The sequence below is a fragment of the Panthera pardus genome, unplaced genomic scaffold, assembly GCF_024362965.1.
Source record: "Panthera pardus isolate Hobbes unplaced genomic scaffold, ASM2436296v1 HiC_scaffold_16, whole genome shotgun sequence".
In the NCBI taxonomy this organism is placed as follows: Eukaryota; Metazoa; Chordata; class Mammalia; order Carnivora; family Felidae; genus Panthera; species Panthera pardus.
This window is the reverse complement of record NW_026526721.1, coordinates 119,729,928-119,753,871: the sequence shown is the minus strand read 5'-3', so window position 1 is coordinate 119,753,871 and position 23,944 is coordinate 119,729,928. Positions and strand designations below refer to the sequence as shown.

The window sequence follows — 23,944 nt, the reverse complement described above, 5'->3', positions numbered from 1 at the left end:
GGGAGTGAGAGAGCGTGAGCAGGGGAGGGGCAGAGAGAGAAGGAGATAGAGAATCCCAAGCAGGCTCACTATTGTCAGTGCAGAGTCTGATGTGGGTCATGAACTATGAGATCATGACCTGAGCTGAAATCAAGAGTTGGACACACTTAACTGACTGAGCCACCCATGCACCCAGCCATTTTGTGTAAACTTTTGAAGTTAAAACCATAGATGCTGGCGTACCTGGTTGGCTCAGTTGGTTCAGTATCCAACTCCTGATTTTGGCCCAGATCATGATCCTAGGATCCTGGGATCAAGTCCTGTGTCAGGCTCCACACTGAGCATGGAGCCTGCTATGGATTCTCTCTCTCCCTCCCTCCCTCCCTCCTGTCCTCCCTCCCTCTCTCTCCCTGTCTCTCCTTGTCTCTCCCTCTCTCTCTCTTCCCCCTGCCAAAAAATTAATAAATTTTTAAAAAGTGCCAAAAAAGAGTCCCCAAACAAATCCAGAGATGTTGAATGATGAGCAAACATTTTTCTTTCTACTTTGGGGAAAAAATTTAGTTTGAATCTATTACTGAAACCTCATTTTGACTTTGGGGTTATAAACGGTTTTATTTTTTTCAGTGACTTTAACTTTAAAATAGTTTATAACATTTTACTCTTCCATTTTGCTTCTCTCAAGGTCAAGCCTATTTAATAATCAGGAATTTGATAAAGTCTAATTTGTTATTGGTTAACTTGTCATTTTGGTAGGCAAGAGTGAAACCTTTGGATTTTAGTTACAGATTGATATTTTAGGTTGTATTTAATAGACATTCCTCTTAAGTTCATGAATCAAAGTCTAACATTCAAATGAATAACTGAACAGCTAAAGGTCAACAACAGTTTTACTTCTGAAATCTGAAATTCTGTGATTATGTTTATAAAAACAGTGTTGTTGATGAAGAATGAGTTAATTTACTGAATTATAAAAGGAAGTGATGTGATGTAGTACCTGAAATGGGGGTTATGGATGGTATTTAGATTCTTGCTACTGAACTTTGGAAATACATGCTGCCTTCTCCCTATTTGAATGTCTGTTTTCCATCACTACTTCTTTTCCTCAGAATCATCTGTACTTTTTCTCAAGTGCTTTTCCAGCAAGTAGGTTGACTGAGTAGTAAGCCTTGGCGTCTCCCTCTCTGCTTTATTTTACCTTTTTAAAAGAAAATGGCTTTTGTGTGTTACTGACCTTGAGTTAGCCAATGAAGACATACTTTAAGGAATACTTTACATCAGAATCTAGCCCAATGGAGCCACTTGATGCTTAAGAGTAGCCTCAGCTTTTCTGCTTTACAGTGAAATTTCTTTTTTAAAAGTCATCTAATCTGAAGACTTGATTACCACTTGAGAGCTGTATCAGTTGAGTTATAGGTAGCATTAAGAAATGTGTATGTAGTAAATGTATGCTTTTTACTTCTTTTCACAGCCTCTTCTAGAAAACAAACTTAAAGCATTCAGTATTGGAAAAATGAGTACAGCTAAGAGAACTTTAAGTAAGAAGGAGCAAGAAGAATTAAAGAAAAAGGTAATGTTTAAATTGCATTTTGAGTTATCCTTGGAAATGTGTCTAAATAAGTGCATGTACAAATAGAGAAATGCTTTTGAAAGTTTCTTGACCTCAGGGTATTCTCAGTTCCCACCACCAAGTCAAGTCTGTAACACAGGGTACATTCAGAGGAGTCTAGTTTGTATCCCTGTCCCCTCCACCATTTCTTATATGTAAGTTTTGGTTATTCTCTGGTCTGTTCTTTTTGTATAAGTAACTCTGTATAAATATATACTGTACTCCTCTTTCCTAGACGATCAATAATATGCTATATACAGTGTACTTTCTGCATTTTGCTTTTTTCACTTAACATATCTCAGAGGTTACTGCAGGTATATTGAAATAACCTTTTTAAAAAAAATTGTTTTTAATGTTTTTATTTATTTTTTGAGAGAGAGACAGAGTGTGAGTGGGGGAGGGCATAGAAAGAGAGGGAGGCACAGAATCCCAAGCAGGCTCCAGGCTCCGAGCTGTCAGCACAGAACCCGATGCGGGGCTCAAACTCAAAAGCTGTGAGATCATGACCTGAGCCAAAGTCAGATGCTTAACTGACTGAGCCATCCAGGTACACGCCCCACCCCCCACCCCCCCCTTTTTTAAATAATACCTGTGTAGACATACATTAGTTTATTCATTAAAATTCTGTTGAGGGCATTTTTATTTTGGTCTTTTGCCATTACAAATAGTGCTGTTAATGGATACTGTTATGCATGTGGTTTTTTTTTTTGCTAGTTTATCTTTGGGGTATATACGTTTAAAGTTCATATATTTTGAGAGAGAGAGAGGGAGCGTGCGCATGCACACTGAATGGGAAGGGGCAGAGAGAGAGGGAGAGAGAATCCCAAGCGGGCTCTCTGCTGTCAGCATGGACTCTGTGGGGCTTGATCTCATGAACCATGACATCATGACCTGAGCCAAAATCAAGTGTCTAACACGTAACCAGCTGAGCCACCCAGGCGCCCCATTGGGATATATTTCTATAAGTGAGGTTACTGGGTTGAATGGTAAATGCCTAAATGTAGCTCTGTTGGGTATTGTCAGATTGCTCTCTATAAGGGCAGAGCCATTTTGCATCTCTGTCCGTAATGTATGAGAGGTTGTGTCCCTATAGCCTTGCCAACAGAGGATGTTTTTGAAATTTTGCCAATCTGCTAGGTGAAAAATGTTATCTCAGTGTAGTTTTAAATTTTTATTTCTCTTGTATAAGTAAGGTTGAACAGCTTTTGTGTTTGTATCTGTGAACTATCTGCCTGTATCTCAACCAGTCTTTCCAGAGATTTGTAGGTCATCTCTGTTTTAAAAACTTCACATATTGAGTATATTAACAGTTCGTGACACAGGTGCAGTGTTTTTTTTCCCAGTCAATTGTCTCTTTATTTTGTTTCTGGTGTTTTTCGGTGTAGAAACTGTTTATTGTTAGGTAATCAGATTTATCAATCTTCCCTTATGATTTCTAGTATTCCATTATTGTTCTCACTCCTAGCTTATAAAGGAATTTCCTCATTTTTTAAATACTGTATATATAGTTTCATTAAAAAAACTTAAATCTGATTCATTTGCAGTTTCTCCTAGTATGTGTTGTGAAGAATTGGCTCATTTTTATCTTTCTTTTTCAAATAGTTATCAAGTTATCCCAATATCATTCATTGAAAAGTCCATCTGTTCTCCCTTGAGTTGAGCTATTCCTTTTATTGAATACTAAATTTCCGACTGTTATTGGATTTATTTCTTTGTTTTCTATTCTCTGCCATTGGCCTTTGATGCATACATATTTTGGGGACATTGTGAAGAGTAATAACTGCAATTGTCAAGGTTCTTTTGAGATTTTTTTTTTAAATGCCGGCTATGGAGATATTGCTACTTCAGCTTGTAATACTCGTCTTTGGTGGTTTGTAAAGGAAATCTTTATAATCACTGAATTAAATCATCGTGCTTTGGAAATGTTAAAAACATTAATAGAGTAATATATTTTATATAGTTGTCATACAGTTTGAGTCCTGCTGTCTCTTTTTTAATTTTTTTTTTTTAACATTCATTTATTTTTGAGACAGAGAGACAAAGCATGAACAGGGGAGGGGCAGAGAGAGAGGGAGACACAGAATCTGAAACTGGCTCCAGGCTCTGAGCTGTCAGCACAGAGCCCAACGCAGGGCTCGAACTCATGGACCGTGAGATCATGACCTAAGCTGAAGTCGGACGCTTAACCAACCGAGCCACCCAGGCGCCCCTGACTCCTGCTGTCTCTAAACAGATTTACTTAGGGGGTCTTTTTCTGGTTCCACAAATTGCCAGTAAAGGATCAAAGTCTCTTTCAGTTTCAATGTTAATGTCTAATACCTACTAAAGATTAGGTGTTATTACTTATTGGGACTGCCTAACCTGCTTTTCCCAGTGAAGGGAAAGGTTTTGTTTACATTATTACTTGATGAGTCTTACCCTGTGTACAATAATTTTCATATTAAGTGATACTATTTTCATGTATATTTAGGAAGATGAAAAGGCAGCAGCTGAGATTTATGAGGAATTTCTTGCTGCTTTTGAAGGAAGTGATGGTAATAAAGTGAAGACATTTGTGCGTGGAGGTGTTGTTAATGCAGCTAAAGGTTAGTATGAATATTACAGTCCTTGAGCAAATCCAAAATGTCCTAGTAGAATGACTGTAGGTAATTATGAAAGATGTTTGTTGTCTTTAGAATTTCACATTTTCTTTCTATCAGCACCCTCTAGTGTTGATATTAATCGTTAATTAGCAAAATAAATGGCCAGATATGGGTTAGAGAAATTGGAGCCAGAGAAGTTTTAAAAATATTTAGTGCCTTTCAAGGTTGAAGACAGCAGTGCACTTTGCAAAAATTTTAATGTATTTCATAGTTTCACTATAAAATGATTAAATTAGTATTTTGTTGGAGAGTAAGGTGGTAATAAGAACTTAACTTCATATTTTGTCACTAGTATATCAGTGCTAAACACATTTTCCTAATTTTTGTTTATTTTTAACTAAAAATAATAAAAGATCAAATAATATGAAATTATTTTTGAAAATTAGTTTTGAAGCTTAGTATTTTAAATTTCAGAAGAACATGAAACAGATGAAAAAAGAGGTAAAATCTATAAGCCGTCTTCAAGATTTGCAGATCAAAAAAATCCTCCAAATCAGTCATCCAATGAAAGACCACCATCTCTTCTTGTCATAGAAACCAAAAAACCTGTAAGTCATAATCAAATAAGTGGCTTTATATGTTCAGAGATGACACTGCCAATGATATTTCAGTACTTCCATTGTAAGCAGGACTTTGGTTTCTTGTTTATAATTATTTTTGGAATAGATGTTGAGTTTTGTTGCTTAATCTTTCTAGAGAAGAGATAATAAATTAGAGTAGGACATTTAGACGATATTCTTATGTTCTTTGAGCGATAAACATTTGGTGTTACTGTACTCATTGCATACTGCAAGTAAAAAGTTGACTGTATTTTATTTATTTTTAAAATTTTTTTAATGTTTATTTATTTTTGATAGAGACAGAGCATGAATGGGGGAGAGGTAGAGAGAGAGGGAGACACAGAATCTGAAACAGGCTCCAGGCTCTGAGCTGTCAGCACAGAGCCCGACGCGGGTCTCGAACTCACGGAGTGAGAGATCATGACCTGAGCTGAAGTCAGACGCTCAACCGACTGAGCCACCCAGGCACCCCAAAAGTTGACTGTATTTTAAATAAAAAGTAATGGGATTTTTGTTTTTAAACAGTTCTAAACTGAGGTATTTAAATAATACCAGCATGTGTAGTGGCAGTTAACTTTGGAAAACTTACGTATTCCAATAATGTATCTTTTGCCTAGAACATTTTTGGTATTTATTTGGAAATACTGTCAACCTAGTGGCACTTTCTTTTAAGTATTCTTGGTATTAGAAAAATTTTTATTTTTCGATGAATTTTTCATGGTAGTTGGTATATAGATATGGGTCACGTCATTTGGAACCATACTTGGTGCAGAAATATGATTACATTGAAAGGTGACACTGACTTTCCTTGCATGACTAAAATAGCTCTGGATGCAAAGGAAAAAAAGCAGTTTAATTGAGATATAATTCACATACCATAAAATTTACCCTTTTAAATTATTCAGTTATTTTTTAAATTATATTCACAATTGTGCAAAAATCACTAATTTCTAATTGCAGAACATTTTTATTATCCCAGAAAGAAACCTTATACCTATTTTAGTCATCCCCAACCCCTGGCAATTACTAATCTCCTTTTTATCTGTTTGGATTTGCCTGTTTAAGACATTTCATGCAGATGGAATCATACAACATGTAGCCTTTTGTTTCTGGCTTCTTAGCATAATATTTCAAGGTTCATCTGTATGTTCTGGCACATGTTAGTACCTTATTCCTTTTTATGGTTGAATAATATTTTATGGATATAGCACATACTGTTTATGCATCTATCACTTGACATTTGGGTTGTCTCCACTTTTTGGTTATTGTGGATAATGTTGCTATAAACATTTGTGGGTAGGCTTTTTTTGTGGACTTACATATTCAGTTCTCAAGTATATGATATATGTATTTTATATCCCTACATACACATACACCTAGGAATGGAATTCTGGGTTGTATGGTAACTATTTGTTTAATCTTTTGAGAAACTGCCAAAACTGTTTTCCAGATTAGCTGTATCATTTTATAATCCCATCAGCAATGTATGAGGGTTCTAATTTTTCCACATCTTTACCAACGCTTGTTAAAATTGTCTATTTTTAAAATTTATTTTAGTCATCTTAGTGGGTGTGAAGTTGTAGCTAATTGTGATTTTGATTTTCACTTCCCTGATGATGAACATCTTTTTATGTGTTTATCATCCATTTGTAGTCTTCTGTGGAGAAATGTCTTTTTAGCTCCTTGGCCCATTTTGTAATTGGGCTTCTTGTTGTCTTTTTACTGTTAAGTTGTAAGAGTATTTTACACTTCCTGGAGTCAAGTCTCTTATCAGCTATTTGAATTGCACATGTTTTCTCCCATTCTGTGAGTTGTCTTTGCATTTTATTGATAGTGTCCTTTGAAGCCCAAAGTTTTTAATTTTGATGAAGTTTAGTTTATCTGTTTATTTTGTATGTTGCTTTTGCTTTCGATGTCATATCTAAGAAATCATTGCCTTATTCAAAGTCATGAAGTCATGAAGATTTATTCCTATGTTTTTCTCTTAGAGTTTTATAGTTTTAGTGCTTCAGTTTAGTTTCTGTGAGTCATTTGAGTGAATTTTTGTGTATGGCATGAAGAAGTTCAACTTCACTTTTTCTTGCATATGGATATTCTAGCACTATTTGTGAAAAAAGGCTATTTTTCTCCATTGTGTTATTTTGGCACTTCTAAGAGAGGGATTTCAAAAGCAGTTTTAAAAGAGGAATTCCAAAGATGTTACTCATTGTTTTACTAATTCATAGTCCTCCTACAGTGATTGTTTTGAAGAAGGGCATATTTTTGGTAGTTGTTCATGGTACTTTAGTTGGCAGTTCAGTTACTTTATGTTCATTAGTTTTGCTTCCTGTTATTCTCTAACAATATTCAGGCCTAATTATCCCAGGCTTTTAGGGGATAAAGTTAGCGAGTCCTTTACTTTAAGACTGTAGTTTGTTATTTTCTTTAATTGCTTTAATAATTGTTAAATTCTTAGTTCAAGAGAACAGGAAGGAAGTGCAGTGAAAACAGAAGTAATTTAAATAATTCGAACATAATTGGCACTAAAATAAAAATTATTTAAAACGATCTGATTATTGAACCATTCGTTTTGTTTAATCTTGTTTTGTATGAAGTATAACTTGTTATATCCTTCATAGCCACTGAAGAAAGGGGAGAAAGAAAAGAAAAAAAGCAATTTGGAACTCTTCAAAGAAGAATTGAAACAGTAAGTTTTATAGTGTGGAGAACAGCTATCATAGGTATTTTGCATTATTGGCTTAGAGATGCAGGTATGAAGAATGTAGTTTACTGATTAGTTACCACTAAACTGGCTTACCTACTATGAGGTTGTTTTAGATATTATAGTGATTTTTTTTAGGATATGTTTGAAAGTGAATTAGCATTTCATCCAGCACCTGGGCTGGTTACATCATGTAGATGCAGTTCAATTGATAGTATTTAAGTATTTAATGTCCAGAGTCCTGTTTGCAGTGGAAACAATGTAGTCACTGAGATATGGGTGAGGAGTGAGCAAACTTAACCAAGAAAGAACAAATTCTGTGGTCTTGATGTTGAATTTCCACCTTGGAAGTGGGCTTTGTATTCTAATGCTTGTTTGACATAGCAGAAATTTGCTCATGGCTTATAGCTATGGGACTCACTGATCTCGGTTGTTAGTACTGGCATTTAATTATTCACAAATATTTCAAGTTCTGTGAACATGGTACCTGGGTAAGTTGTATTCTTAACAGATGTGAACGAACAAATTTTGGCTCATTGTTAGTGATTATAAATGTTTTCAACAGAATTCAGGAAGAGCGTGATGAGAGACATAAAACAAAAGGCAGGTTAAGCCGATTTGAGCCTCCTCAGTCAGATTCTGATGGTCAGCGTCGTTCTAGTAAGTGACATTTTTTTTAATGTTTATAGTTGTGATTAACTATTCTAAAAACTAAGAATTGTTTTCTTTTCCCCTTTTAAAGTGGATGCGCCTTCAAGAAGAAATAGATCATCTGGTGGTAATACAGTTTTTTGCTTTTTTTAACTAATAAAAATTGTCCATACTTTGTATTTTGCAGGTTATAATTTTTTTTTCCTCTTTGTCCTAGTTCTTGATGATTATGCACCTGGCTCACATGATGTAGGAGATCCAAGCACTACTAATTTATACCTTGGAAACATTAATCCACAGGTAATATTAGAAAGTTAGATGAATGTTGACTTGTATTCTTTATAATTATGGAAGAAAACTGCTTTATCAATAAAATAAAGTCAAGAATCTAAAATAAGAAAATTTGATGGACCTTAGGGACTATTGAAGTCTCTAAAATTACCTTATAAAATTAAGTCTTAACTGGTATGGGCTGAATTATCTTGCTGCAGTTCTTAAGGGTTTACCTCGTACTCTTTCTGTAACTGGACTATCTGAATTTGAAATGTCTTACTATGTGCTGATTTTATTATTTATCAAAATAGGATATGACCAGTGCTAGACAATGTTCTTTTGAGACTACCCCCTTCTGATGCATAGCTTGCTTCCTTAATAATGTATTTCCTTTTTCTTTCTTCATAATAGCAAACTAGTGATTTGTGCCTGTCTTTTATATTTTAATTCTTTTCCTCATTTTAGTGTTACTTGTGTTATGAGGAATGTAGTGGTTGTAATAAATAACATGCTCTTTTTAAAAGTTACATCTGTTTGGACCTCATTGTGTATTTACCATTTTCTCTTTTCTCTAGCAATTACATAGGGTGCTGGAAAAAGAAAAAGTGATTAGATTTTTTTTTTTCTTTTATCACCAACATATATTTTCTCCTTTTCTTAAATGCGATAATCACTGCTGCCTGAAAAACATTGCTAAATGCCTAAAGAAATCACTGCCGAAAAACAGCTTATTTTATTTTATTTTTTTATTTATTTTTTAACGTTTATTTATTTTTTGAGACAGAGAGAGACAGAGCATGAACCGGGGAGGGTCAGAGAGAAAGAGGGAGACACAGAATCTGAAACAGGCCCCAGGCTCTGAGCTGTCAGCACAGAGCCCGACACGGGGCTCGAACCCACGAACCGCAAGATCATGACCTAAGCCGAAGTCAGACGCTTAACTGACTGAGCCACCCAGGCGCCCCCCCCCTTTTTTTTTTAAATTTTAAAACAGCTTATTTTAGATGCAGGATCTTAAAAGGAGCAAGAGGGGATGTAGAGGTGTACTTCTGATTTCTTTAGCCATCGGCCTCTTCACCCTGACCACTTATTTGTGTTTCTGGTATGAAAAGATTTGTGAATGTCCCATGAGGGCAAGATTTTACCTGTATAGATAGAGGTCCTAGTACTTGAATGGAAAATTGTAGCATTAAAATGTCTTTTTGTTAAGTTTGCAACGATTACTTTGCTTTCTGTTGCATAGAATTTCCCTTTTTTCGCATACCAAAAAACTCTCAATCTTTTTAATAGATGAATGAAGAAATGCTGTGTCAAGAATTTGGAAGATTTGGACCATTAGCCAGTGTGAAAATTATGTGGCCTAGAACTGATGAAGAAAGAGCAAGAGAGAGAAACTGTGGCTTTGTGGCCTTTATGAATAGAAGAGATGCTGAAAGAGCTTTAAAAAATTTAAATGGTAAGAAAGTTTTTATTGTCTCTTAATAGAATTCAGACTTTTTCTCGTTCTGGAAATACTTACGAAAACTCTAGGGGAAAAATAGACCAGAAATGGAAAGGTTAAAATTAATTCAAATTATCAGTCATCTTTTATTTTCTTTTGAGAGTTACCAGGGTGACCTTTCTTTTCTTTTTTTGTAGGAAAGATGATTATGTCTTTTGAAATGAAGCTAGGTTGGGGTAAAGCTGTGCCTATTCCTCCACATCCAATATACATTCCGCCTTCTATGATGGAACATACGCTTCCCCCACCTCCATCAGGACTGCCTTTTAATGCGCAGCCTAGAGAGAGGTTAAAAAACCCCAATGCTCCAATGTTACCGCCACCTAAAAACAAGGAGGATTTTGAGAAGGTAATTTAAAAAATGTACATAGGGCCGCATCTAATTTGTAAATACTAAATCTGTGGTAGTATTTCTTTTCAATAATTTTATAGAAAATGTGTGTGTAATTTTGTTTGGCAACTCTTAAAGAAATAAGTAGATGTGTTCCCTGCCTTAGCCCATGGAAACCCTGTATTGAAATACTAGGTCATATTTTTATTTGTGGCTACCATTCCTTTTTTGACCACTTAAGTTTTTTTTTCCTTTGTCCACTATTGTATCCAGGTTTGCTTAAGTGCAATATCTAAATTAACTTTGTTCTGAGAAAGTGATACTTTGTATTTGGTTAAGTGACTTTTCAATTAGAAAGACCTAAATAGTTAAACTGTTTGGATGGCTGCTAGCTAATTTAATTCTCAAGGTCTGAGGCATTAGAGTATTTGAGAGCATATGTGGTTTTTTTTAAAAAAACAGTTAACTACTCTAGTAAAAGCAAAGGGTGAGTATTTTCTTTTTATTAAACATAAAACCAACTTAATTTCAAGTTTATAAGAATTTGTTGGTTCTATTATGAAATAATTACACTTAAAATGACAGGGCTGGTTTTAAAGGCTTGGGAACAAAGTAGCAAACTGTATGGTCAGAGGCAAACAGTTAATTATTTCACAAATTAAAATCTTTATCTGATAATTCTCAGTGTAGTACCTATTTCAGTGCATTGATGTGCATTCTGGCAGGAATGTTCTGATTCTTTGCATTTGGTGAACATTTATTGTTCACTGAACACATCCATTTGCATTTATGTAATTGCTTAGTGTATAATTACTTCAAATGCAGTCATTGCCTGCAAAACTTGTGATTAGATGTGTAGTGTTTTCAATGCATTATGTATATTTTTGCTTGTTACTTGTTAACAATACTCACATATTCTATGTTTATTATCTGATGTGACTTCATATACAGACTCTGTCGCAAGCCATAGTCAAAGTGGTTATCCCAACAGAAAGGTACATGTTTTTCTTTATTATTACTGATCTAAATATAGACAATATCCCCTTCTGAATTAAAAAAAAATGGTGTTGAGGAAAAGGTAATATCTTGACTGAGCAATGGTTCCTTCCCAGTACTTTTTGGGGGGGATATGTGACTAACTTTAGTGTACTTTGCAATTTTATGTCCTTATCTTTTTGTTTTTATTGTTACCAATGTAGGGGATTTTATAGCTTTAGTAGTTAGAAGGTGTTCAATAGATTTAATATGGAGTTGTTAGTCTAATAATATTAGACTATTGTGATGGGAAAATAGTATTTTAAATGTATCTTAAATTGTGTATAATGTTACATTTTGACCCATCTGTTTTTTTTTCTCTTTGTTCCTGAATGATCTGTGTTTACGCAACTTTAGTTTGAGTTCTCCTTACTGAAGGGCATAGCTTTGGTTTTTTTCTAATTGATTAGGAATTACTACCAATTCATTTCATGAACACTGAACATACTAGAAACTTTTTTTCATGGTAACAAAGGTATTTGGAATTCTTTTATTTTCCTTTCTTCCTTTTTTTCATTTTCAACATAATGATAAAGCAGAAGAATTCATGCTCTAGGTATGCTCTTGCTCAGTCAAGCTAAGCCTTTTCCCAAACACAGGAACACAACACTGGTTGAATAATAAATGAACACAAAAGAATACCAAATTCTCTTTGACATTGGCCTTGGTGAGCAACACCAGCTGAACTGTCTGCGGCAGCGGGGGACCAGGAAAACATCATGGGATGGATTGGGAAAGTATACAGTTTTTGACCAGACATTGGTACGATCGACTCCAATAAATGTGGTTTTATTATAACTGAGAGACAATTTTTTGGTTTTTTTTTTTTTTTTGGTTGTTATTGCCCAGAGTAAGATAATTGCCATTTTAAAATAAAATAATGCACTTTAAAATATATCCTCTTTTTGTACTACACTGTTTCATTCTGATAGAAAAGTCACCCTTTTAAAAATGATGTTAAATACACAATCTTTAAGGAAAAAGCTGTGTGATTACAATTCTTTAATAATCTTGAATTCGGGTTAGCAACAAACTAATTGTCAGATTTTGATTTTAAATAATCACATGAAATGTTTAAATATTTTTAAACTTTAAATTTTCTAAAATAGATTTTATCAGTTTACAAGCCTATTTAAAACTATAGTGGGTTTTTTTTCCACTGATAAAAAAGCACTCACAGGAAAGTATTTTTGTAGCATTTAAAAAGCATATATCCAGTAGTAGCTTTACATGTGGCTCAGCTTATTTCAAAACTAAATTTTGAGTAAATATTTTGTTGAAAAGTCTTAACTCACCATTACAGTGAATCCTTTGTTTTAAACTTGCTAAACCATTTTTCATCTATAATATTCAAGTCAAGTTGCATTTGACTTAATTCGTATAAGTTTCTGGATGTATAGCATTTGTCCCCCTAGTAATTGATTTTATATATTATGATATCCACATAAAATTTCCCTCCACTTCAATTTGGCACATACCAGTGGGAGTTTTGGAACTGAATCATAACTTTACATTATCTCCCTTCCCTCAAAATGATATCATTAGCTGTATGGATGCCAAGAATACATTCTTATTTGGATGTCAAGAACGGCATATTTGCAGAACTATTAATACTAGTTTTTAGATTTAAAATTGATGCTTTTGGTTTTTTGTTTTAACAATTTTGAGGTTGAATGAATAGTTTTAAATATAGTTTCCCCTTTATTAAAGATTTAAACTTTCATATAATTTTTTTGATCTAAAAAGGTCAAAAAAATTAATTTTTTTCACTATGTTGAAATTTTAGTGTCCATTTAAGTAGTTTTGTTTGAAAACTGTAAGAAAATAATTATAATGACCATGAGATAAATTATTTTACTGTTTATGTACTCTGAAGCAGTGCTTTATAGAGCCAAAAAAATCTGTCTTATTCTATAACTCTATTCATATTCTAGCAATTATATGAACTTAATTTGAGCTGGGAATGCTAAAGGTGTAATTTAGTGTGTGCCTTGTACCAAGAGCCAATATCCTTTTGCTTTTCCCAATTATTATTTGCCAACTCTGTATGTTTGGGGGACTGGTGAAGTGAGAAATCAAAAGCAGCTTATAATAAGCTGAGTCATTTTTGCTTGATGCTGTAATCAATGTCTAAAATAGTGTTATATATCACATGATTTTAGGACCTAGAGTTTGAAAATAAAGATTTTCTATGAGCCCAACCAATAAAATGTACTAAAAAGTTACAAGTTTCTTTTTGGCTTAGATATTGGAAAGTAATTGTTTTGAAAAGTGGGAAAAGCATCTCACCATGTCCCTGTTTTTGGAATATTTTGGAAAGCGGACTCCATTTAAGTCTTTGGCAATATAATTGCTTCATTGAGTCATAATATGCAGGCAGAATTATACATGTCATGAGTGGTGTGAACTAGTTTAAAGTGTGATCCAAAGGGATGTTGCCTCATTAAAGGTCAGATTCAATAAAAACTCCATCTGCTATATGTGTACCAGAAAAGCACAGGAGTTGGATGGATTTTTTATTAAATCAGGCCTTAAACTTGTTAAATAGTTCTGCTTTTTTATAAATTATAGTTATGTATATAACGTTTCAATACCACCACAAAAGTGCTTGGTTTAGGAATATTTTCTTTTAAAACTGAGATAGTATGTAAGTTTTTAGATGGCTATGATAACATGTAAGCTCTGAGTTTACTGATTTTATATATTTGCAGCTTTCCAATTAGTTGTGATTCATAATTTAATGTTTTGCATTTTGAAAATAAAATTAAGTGGCATTTAAAAAATTAAAACTTTATTGCTAAGAAGCTGTGTTGTGGTTTCCCACCCTCCCTTCTCCTTTCCTTCCCCTCCAACTCCCCTGTCCCCATTATCCCGCTCCCTCTTAATGCACAAGGAAGGCATTAACATATGCTCCAGGTTATTTTTTTGGTATAAAATTTTGTATTAGTCAGCAGAATAATCTTTCTCTGCACAATTATAGTAACTTAGGACAAGTATAGTTTTATGTAGTGGTAGGTCTGAATCCATTTTCTTTAACTGTGTTGTTGTTGTAGGAATTTACTCGCCCTGATACATCGAATGATAGAGTTTGTTGTACGTGAAGGGCCAATGTTTGAAGCTATGATTATGAACAGAGAAATCAACAATCCTATGTTCAGGTGTGCTTTTTTTCTTTTAAAAAAATTTTTTTTACTGTGGTAAAATATACATATAACAAAATGTATCATTTTTGCCATTTTTACGTGTATAGTTGACTGGCGTTAAGTACATTCATATTATTGTGCAGACTACCTTGTATAAGTGGAATCATTCAGTATTTGTTGAGACTTGCTTATTTCATTTAGCATAATGTCTTCAAGGTTCATCCATGTTGTAGCATGTGTCAGAATTTCCTTACCTTTAAAGCTGAATAATAGTCCATTGCCTGTATAAACCACATTTTGTTTGTCCTCAGGTGTGCGTTTAAAAAAAACTTTTAGGGGCACCTGGGTGGCTCAGTCGGTTAAGCGGCTGACTTCAGCTCAGGTCATGATATCGCAGTCTGTGAGTTTGAGCCCCGCATTGGTCTATGTACTGACAGCTGAGAGCCTGGAGCCTACTTCAGATTCTGTGTCTCCCTCTCTCTCTGCCCTTCCCCTGCTCATGCTCTGTCTCTCTCTCCCTCTCCCTCTCTCTCAAAAATAAACATTTAAAAAAAAAAAAAACAAAAAACCTTTGTTTTTTGGAATTAAAAATATTTCCAAGAATAAAGTTCTAGAAGTTTGGGGTTATTTTTGTCGTAGGATGAGAAGACAGTTATAGTGAATAGGATGCACTTGGATCAGTTTTCCATCTGATTTTGATTTAGTTAACTGCGTAACATTGTTTTTTAGCAGTCTCTAGGAGGAAAATACTCTGTGCTTTTCAATGAAAGTCCTTCATAAGTGAGATATAGTAGAATAATGGAGATTTATAGAAAATTGCTTATCTTCTGAATAGCTGTGGTATCTAAGGCATTCATTTAACACTCTTAAGTCTTTAAAATACACTGCTTTTGAAATTTCTATTTTTGGAAAATCTCTCCACTGCCAGATACAATAGCCTACATGTAAGCGTTCAATAAAATTGATTGTAAGATGTATACATACCTTCTGAGTACTAACATTAGTCACAAAGGCTGTCTGGGGGCTAGGGTGAGGAAGGGGATAGATGGCAGAAGGCAATGGGTAAGTATTTTTCTTCAGGGATCTTTGCTTTTGGTTTTTATTTTAAATGAAATAGGCAAGTAGTAGTTCTGATTTGTTTATATTTACTTGAAGACACTTAATATGATTAATTTTTGTTTTTTGTGTTTGTTTTGTTTTAGATTCTTATTTGAAAACCAGACACCAGCCCATGTTTACTATAGGTGGAAGCTTTATTCTATTCTGCAGGCAAGTGGAATCAATCGCTTTGTTAATTTTGACTCTGAATATTTCACCGTTCTAATAACATTCTGTACATTTATTAGGGAGATTCTCCGACTAAGTGGCGGACGGAAGATTTTCGTATGTTCAAAAATGGATCTTTTTGGAGGCCACCACCATTAAATCCATACCTGCATGGGATGTCAGAAGAACAAGAAACAGAAGCTTTTGTAGAGGAGCCTAGTAAAAAGGGAGCACTTAAGGAAGAGTAAGAATTTTTTTCCTTTTCTGTTAACATATTCAGAAAAGTCACTTTAATAATTGCTTTAATTAATATCTTATTAAGATGTTAACTCTAAAATGTGAATTGTTTCTTTTACTTGTGAATGTTTAGAATACCAACGTTGTATTGCTTTGTAATTTTAAATATCTCGGTAAGTATAAGTATGTATTCTATTGACCTTTGTCTCTTCCTACTGATGAAGAGTAGTGATGGTCTCTTAAGCAATGATTCTCTAGCAATGGAATACTTGTGGTTTTTAGAGAAATTATATTGGGACCCTTAGAATTCTTGCCTCTCTGAATGCAACATTAAAGAGGAAAAATTACTGTAGAGCTTTGTGAAATCATATGGTTGACTATTCAAAGCCTTTCCACAAGAGTTTACAATGTGTGGCCACCATGGAAACATATTTATCAGTGCTCAGTCATTATGGGTACAGTGAAGTTAGACTGGTTTAAGAAGCAGAAACAAATACAGCTATTAAATATTAAGAGGAGGTCCTCATGGAAGAAAATTGGCTAAGAGGTTATGGCATATAGGAGTATATACTCAACTGTGTAGAGTAAATCTTAATGCTAGCTGCATTGATTCATTGTTTGTGAAAGCATTTGCTAGTGGAGAGCTATATATTTTTGAAGCCTATTTGCTTCTTAAGATGTATTTTCATCATTTTTTCCAGGGATCTGCAAACTCAGCCTATAGGCTAAATCTGGCTGCCTCCTGTTTTTGTAAATAAAGTTTTATTAGAACACAATCATGACCTCTCCCCTCCTTTTTTTTTTTCTTTTTATTTCATTTTAACTTGTTGTCTATGGTTGCTTTGGTGTTAATAGCAGTGGAGTCGAGTAACTACTAGAGAGACTATATGATCTGCATTGCCTGAAATATTTATTATCTGATCCTTTACAGACAGTTTGTCATCCCCTGCTTTTAGCCTATTGTGATCTGATGCAGAAGTGCTAAAGTAACTGACTTCCTTCAAAAGAAAGTGAAGAACATGAAGGCTTTTTTCCATTGTAATGGGATAATGGGACTGGGACACTCACAAACACTTCTTGCAAATAAATGCCCATAATTTAAAATTTACTTTATTTGAAAACTAAAAATCACTGAATTATTTATTTATGAGAAAGTATTCTTCCCCCATGTAAGTTCTTCAAAGAAATGTAATGTATTTGGGGGACTCAAATCAGACTTAACACAATTTAGTCTTCAGAATTTTATCTGAGTGGGTTTTAAAGAAATTAGTTTGTGAGCAGAAACTATAATGGCATTTGAAATTTATGTCTATAAATATTTATGTTAAAAACATTTGTATTCAGACAGAGGGACAAATTAGAAGAAATCCTGAGGGGGTTAACTCCAAGGAAAAATGATATTGGAGATGCAATGGTTTTTTGTCTTAATAATGCTGAAGCTGCTGAAGAAATAGTGGATTGCATTACTGAGTCATTGTCCATCTTAAAAACACCCCTCCCTAAAAAGGTATGGGCATAATTTCTCTTTATGGAACATTAAGTAAAAGAGAAATAATAGTTGACTTCATTTTGGATTGAAATTGGTTTCCTTTTTACATGAAGAACTTGACTGAAGAAATCTTTCCTATGCAGTCTTATTTTCCTTCTGTCTGGGAAACTTGTTATGTTAATTGATGTGCAGATTATCAACCGGTTGAAATAGAAATGAGTTACATATTTTATCCCTGCCAAAGTAGTGGCTTCAGGAATGTTGAATTTCTTATAACCCTTCTAATTAGCTGTGAGTGTTATAGCTAAACATTAGCCTTATGCCACTAATTGCAAAAAATTTCAATATGGATTTTTTTCTAGCTATATTATTTGCTGCTCGTTTTTATTTTTAATCTCATTTATGTTATCTTTTGGTATTCTAGATTGCCAGATTATATTTGGTTTCTGATGTTTTGTATAACTCTTCAGCCAAAGTTGCCAATGCTTCATATTATAGAAAATTGTAAGTATAATGTTGTAAGCTGATATTCCTGAAATAATATTTAAGGGTAAGGAATTCAGAAGAGAGAATTATTTTGTTAATGTTAATTAATTTGAATTTCTTTATAGTTCATAGAATTTTCTAAAAAATCAGGTTGCATTCATTAATCCACTTTAAGCTAAGTGTTTTCAAAGTTTTCATATTTTTTGATAAATTACACTAGAATAAGCGTTAAAAAATAACTTTATATTTCTATTGCATATTTAGCCAGTTGTGTAGTAAATAAACAGAAACAATAGAAATAATGGAAGGCATAAAGGAAGAGACCAAAGACAGAACATGAACTGTTTTAATCTAGCTGTTCAATCTAACAGTTTTTTTTTGCCTTGGACAAGTCACTTAACTTTTCCTAATATAAAACAGAGGTCAGTTTAGGTAACTTAATGTATCATAAATGTAAAGTTCCTTGTTTATCAAGGAAACTAATTCTTGCCATAACCATACAGAATAAGGAGTTCAGTGTTAAGAGTTTAGACATCTAGTTATTGATTTTTGAAGAGTTACTTGATTAATCTATGAGGTTTTTTTTTCTTTTTTTGAGTTTAAGAGTTTTTTTCATTTGCTAGCATGCTGAAGTAGAATGGGGGTTTTTAAATAAATTCTATCATAAATCTATATTCTTTGAATTTCAGTTTTGAAACAAAGTTATGTCAGATATTTTCAGACCTCAATGCTACCTATCGTACAATTCAAGGCCATTTACAGTCTGAAAACTTTAAGGTATGTTTATTTTATTTTTTTCCCTAGTGTTAAGCGGGGGGTAGGGGCTGGCAAGCACATTGGAGGGCTAGAGAAGTACATAGGACAAGTATAGGACATGATGTGCATCTTTCAGAAATTATTGTTTTAAGATTTACTGCCATTTTATCTTCAGTATCAGAAATATCTGAAATTTTGAAATATTTTATCTAGTGTTGTTTTGTTCGGTATTAAGTTTGAAGTATTTTATTTAAATGTTTTACATATTAGTCTTTCCACAAAAAATTCAGAATATCACTTGTTTTAGAATGGTATATATAATTTGGCTGGAATAGGAACATAATTTTGGTTATTCATGCTTAGAAAATGTATTCAGTTACTTTTTATAACCTCTTTCTTTGTAGGTCAGTGTTAAGAAAGCCAAACAAAAAATCTTGCTTATAATGGAATAAATAGATATTACTTTCATGGGAGGAAGACTTTTCATGGAATGAAATTTTTAGCTCTGGGAGGGTGCCTGGGTGTGGCTCAGTAGGTTAAGTGTCTGACTCTTGATTTCAGCTCAGGTCGTGATCTCACAGGTGTGTGGATTCCAGCCCCGTGTTGGGCTCTGCGCTGACAGTTTGGAGCCTGCTTGGAATTCTTTCTCTCCTTCTCTCTCTGCCCCTCCCTGGTGCTCTCTCTCAAAATAAATGAACTTAAAAAAAAAACCAACTTTTTTTTTTTCTTTCCTTTTTGTTTTTAGGAAATTTTTAACTTGGGAAGATGCCCAGTGACCCTACCAATTAGGGAATTTAAACAACTACATTTAAAAATTTTGACTATAAATTAGAGCTTGTAGAAAGGTTTAGGGATGGGAAGAGAAAAGTATATCCAGAATCAAGAAAGTACTTCATTGGACCATAAAGGAATTCGGGTCAAAACTTGGCTACCCTGGTATCTAACTGTCATAAATTTCTAAGTTATTCCCAGATTGTGGCCTCGTGTACCACTTGTGGTGTGGGGCATTGATCTTAGATGGTCAAGAACAAAATAGTTACTGTTTCTTTTTCATTATTTTTATTTCTAATTCCCTTTTAGTTAGAAGGTGACATTGATTTTTTAAAGATATAATGATAGTTAAATTATTTTTTATCAAGAATCTTGGTTTAAAGGAAATACAGCAAATCGTGATGGTCATTTTCATGAGATGAAGTTTGAGACATTGCCCTAAAATAATAATTTGTTGTCTTTTTCCTGTTTATTTAGCAACGGGTAATGACCTGTTTCAGAGCATGGGAGGATTGGGCAATTTATCCAGAACCATTTTTGATCAAACTACAAAATATTTTCTTAGGACTTGTAAATATTATTGAAGAAAAGGAAACAGAGGTAGGTACTCAATGTATTTGTCTGATTATTTTAGAATTGATTTCTGGGGATGCTGTATGTTACAGATGTGAATAGTATTTCTTTGTGAAAAATACCTAGTATTTACCACTAACTTGTGGATTTTTGTTCCTGGAATTGCTGGAGCCCAGGAGAGGAAATTATGTATAATAGTAATTCTCTGTTTTGTTTCCTTATGTGAAAATTGGGTAACTGGGCACCTCCACATTTTTTTTTTTTTTTTTTGGTAATTATTGAGTATAGTTGACATACAATGTTATATTAGTTTCAGGTGTACAGTATAGTGATTCAGCAATTCTATACATTACTTGATGCTCACCATGATAAGTGTAGTTACCATACAATGTTATTACGATATTATGATGTTCCTCATGCTATACTTTTCATCTCTGTGACTTATTTATTTTATAATTGGAAGTTTGTACATCTTAATCTCTTTTTGCTTCCTTTTTGCAACTACCAGTTCTCTGTGTTTAAGAGTCTATTTTGTTTTTGTTTTTTCATTCCGTATATAAATGAAATCGTATGGTATTTGTGTTTCTCTGAATTATTTCACTTAGCATAATACTCTCTAGGTCTATCTCTGTTGTCACAAATGGCAAGAATCCATTCTTTTTATGAGTAGTGTGTGTGTACATGTGTATACCACATCCATTCATTTGTCAGTAGATACTTTGGTTATTTCCATATCTTGGCTATTGTAAATAATGCTGAAATAAAAATAGGGGTGCATATATGTTTTTGAATTAGTGTTTTTGGGGTTTTTTGGGTCAATATCCAGCAGTGGAGTTACTGGATCATACGGTATTTGTTTTTAAATTTTTGGGGCATCTTCATACTGTTTTCTACAGTAGTTTCACCAGTTTACATTCCTACCAGTAGTACATTATGGTTCCCTTTTCTCCACATCCTTGCCAACACTTGTTATTTCTTGTCCTTTTGATACCTGCCATTCTTACTGGTGTGAGGTGATATGTCTCCTTGTGGTTTTGATTTGCATTTCCCTGATGCTTAATGATCTACTTTCATGTTGAGCCTACTTTCATGTGTCTGTTGAGCAATTTGTATATCTTTTTTTTTTTTTTTTTTTTTTTTTTTAAGTGTATGTCAGGTTCTTTTTTGCCCACTTACCGGATTGTTTCATTTTGGTGTTGAGTTGTATAAGTTCTTTATATATTTTGGATATTAATACCTTATTGAATATATCATGTGCAAACACCACCTCCCTCTGGTAGGTTGCCTGTTTGATTTGTTGAGTTTCCTTTTCTGTGCAAAAGCTTTTTGTTTTAGTGTAGTTCCAGTAGTTGATTTTTGCTTTTGTTTTCCTTGCCTGAGGAGACCTATCTGTAAATACGTTGCTAAGGCCAGTGCCCAAGAGATTACTGCCTGTTTTATGGAGTTTTATGGTTTTGGGTCTCATATTTAGGTCTCTAATCCATCTTGAATTGATTTTGTGTATGATGTAAGAAAGTGGTCCATTTTGGTTTTTTCATGTAGCTGTTCAGTTTTTCCAGCATTTATTGAAGAGACCGTCTTTTCTTCATTAAATATTCTTGCCTCCTTTGTTGTAGATTAACTCTGTAGGTGTGGGTTTATTTTTGGGTATTCTGTTCTGTTGATCATGTGTTTATTATTGGACCAGTACCATGGTTTTGATTACTGTAGCTTTGTAGGTATCTTGAAATTTGGGATCGTCCTACCTCTGTCTTGTTCTTATTTTATTTGGCTGTTTGAGGTCTTTTGTGGTTGCATACAAATTTTAGGATTATTTGTTCTAGTTCTATGAAAAATGCTATTGGTTATTTTGATAAGGATTGCATTGAATCCATAGACTGCTTTGGGTAGTATGGATATTTTAACAATATTAATTCTTCCAGTCCGTGAGTATGGAATATCTTTTCATTGGTTTTTGTCATCTTTGGTTTTTTCCATCAGTTTTTATAGATTCCAGAATATAAGTATTTTACCTCCTTGGTTAAATTTATTCCTAGGTAGTTTTTGCTTTTGGTGCAGTTGTAATTGGGAATGTTTTTGTAAGCACTCTTTCTACTACTTTGTAATTAGTGTATAGACATGTAACAGATTTCTGTATATTTTATATCCTACAACTTTACTGCATTCATTTATTCTAAGAGTTTTTTTCGTGGAGTCTTTAAGGTTTTCTATGTATAGTATTGTGTCATCTGCAAATAGTTTTATTTTTCCCTACCTATTGAGATGCCTTTTATTTCTTACCTCATTGCTGTGGCTAGGATTTCCAGTGCTATGTTGAATAGAAGTGTTGAGAGTGAACATCCTTGTCTTATTCCTGTTCTTATTCCTGTTCTTAGAGGAAAAGCTTTCAGTTTTTCACTATTGAATATGATGTTAGCCTGTGGGTTTTCATATATGTCCTTCATTATGTTACGGTATGTTCCCTCTAAAACCCACTTTGCTGAGTTTTTATCACGAATGAATATAGTATTTTGTTAGATGCTTCTTCTGCCCCCGCTGAGATGATCATGTGGTTTTTGTCCTTTTTTGAATGTGATGTATCACATTGATTGATGAGTGTTGAACAATCCTGACATCCCAGGAGTAAATCCCACTTGATTATGGTGAATGATTGTTTTAATGTATTGTTGGATTTGGTTTGCTAATACTTTGTTGAGGTTTTTTGCATCTGTGTTCAACAGGGTTATTGGCCTGTAGTTTTCTTTTTTTAATGTCTTTATCCGATTTTGGTGTCAGAATAATGCTGGTCTTACAGAATGAATTTGAAAGTTTTCCTTCTTCTATTTTTTGGGATAGTTTGAGAAGAATAGGTTTTGACTCTTTTAATTGTTTGGTAGAATTCACCTGGAAAGCCATCTGGTCCTGGATTTTAATTTGGATTTTTATTTTGATTACTGATTCCAGTTTTGGAGATTGAATGTTTTTGGGAAGTTATCCATTTCTTCTATGTTGTTCAGTTTGTTGGCATATGATTTTTTTCATACTATTTTCTTATAATTCTTTGTATATCTGGGGTATTGGTTGTTATTTCTCCTTCATTTTTTATTTTATTTATTTGAATCTTCTTTTTTCTAGATGAGTCTGGCTAAAGGTTTATCAATTTTATTTATCTTTTCAAAGAACCAGCACTTGGTTTCATTGATTTTTAAAAAAAAATTTTTTTAGTTTCTATTTTGTTTGTGTCTGCTCATCTGTTTTAGTCCTACTAGCTTTGGCCTTTGTTCTTTTTTTAATTCCTTTACATGTAAGGTTAGAGTGTTTATTTGATATTTTTCTTGTTTCTTGAGGTAGGCCTATATTGATATAAACTTCCCTCTTAGAACTGCTTTTGCTATGTCCCATAGATTTTGGACTTTTTTTTTTTTTTTTTTCCATTTTCATTTGTCTCCATGTAGTTTTTGATTTCTGATGACTTTTTTAAAATGCTTATTTATTTATTTTGAAAGAGAGAAACCACAGGGAGGGGCAGAGAGAGGGAGAGAGAGAGAATCCCAAGTGGGCTCCGTGCTGTCAACGCAGAGCTCAATGTGGGGTTTGATATCATGAACCATGAGATCATGACCTGAGCCAAAATCAATAGTTAGGCGCTTAACTGAGCCACCTAGGTGCCCCCTGATCACTGTTGTTTTGGTTTTTTTTTTAATTTGATGACATGAAAAGATACATGATGCATTAGTTGAAAAAAGGAACTAATAAAGCAATATATATTGCATGATTTAATTTTATTAAACTAAAGTAGCTATATAAGTAAATATGCACATGAAGAGATGCACCACAATGGTAGCAGATTCTGTTCATCACGATTCTGTTGCTTTTCACCTCATCATTGTTTCATGAATCCTTTGTCTCAGTTCTACCATCCTCATCCAGTTATCTTTTCACTTTCATTCCTATGAGATTCTAAT

At 33.6% G+C, this 23,944-nt stretch overlaps 1 protein-coding gene across 4 annotated transcripts in view; it reads left to right on the top strand.

Annotated features, from left to right (window-relative positions):
• The window catches only part of U2SURP (U2 snRNP associated SURP domain containing), a 53,407-nt gene that overhangs the window by 11,254 nt on the left and 18,209 nt on the right, over positions 1-23,944 (top strand). The window contains exons 4-20 of one of the 4 annotated variants that reach the window (XM_019438690.2): positions 1,448-1,546; positions 4,056-4,170; positions 4,642-4,775; positions 7,406-7,473; positions 8,054-8,148; positions 8,231-8,266; positions 8,357-8,439; positions 9,703-9,868; positions 10,051-10,262; positions 11,196-11,239; positions 14,333-14,437; positions 15,625-15,691; positions 15,769-15,932; positions 17,270-17,432; positions 17,839-17,918; positions 18,590-18,677; positions 19,905-20,027. In XM_019438690.2, coding sequence (XP_019294235.1) covers positions 1,448-1,546; positions 4,056-4,170; positions 4,642-4,775; positions 7,406-7,473; positions 8,054-8,148; positions 8,231-8,266; positions 8,357-8,439; positions 9,703-9,868; positions 10,051-10,262; positions 11,196-11,239; positions 14,333-14,437; positions 15,625-15,691; positions 15,769-15,932; positions 17,270-17,432; positions 17,839-17,918; positions 18,590-18,677; positions 19,905-20,027 — 1,842 coding nt within the window. Of the gene's footprint in view, positions 1-1,447; positions 1,547-4,055; positions 4,171-4,641; positions 4,776-7,405; positions 7,474-8,053; positions 8,149-8,230; positions 8,267-8,356; positions 8,440-9,702; positions 9,869-10,050; positions 10,263-11,195; positions 11,240-14,332; positions 14,438-15,624; positions 15,696-15,768; positions 15,933-17,269; positions 17,433-17,838; positions 17,919-18,589; positions 18,678-19,904; positions 20,028-23,944 lie in introns of those variants that run through there. The other 3 variants (XM_019438676.2, XM_053903750.1, XM_019438695.2) reach the window with 3 other exon arrangements.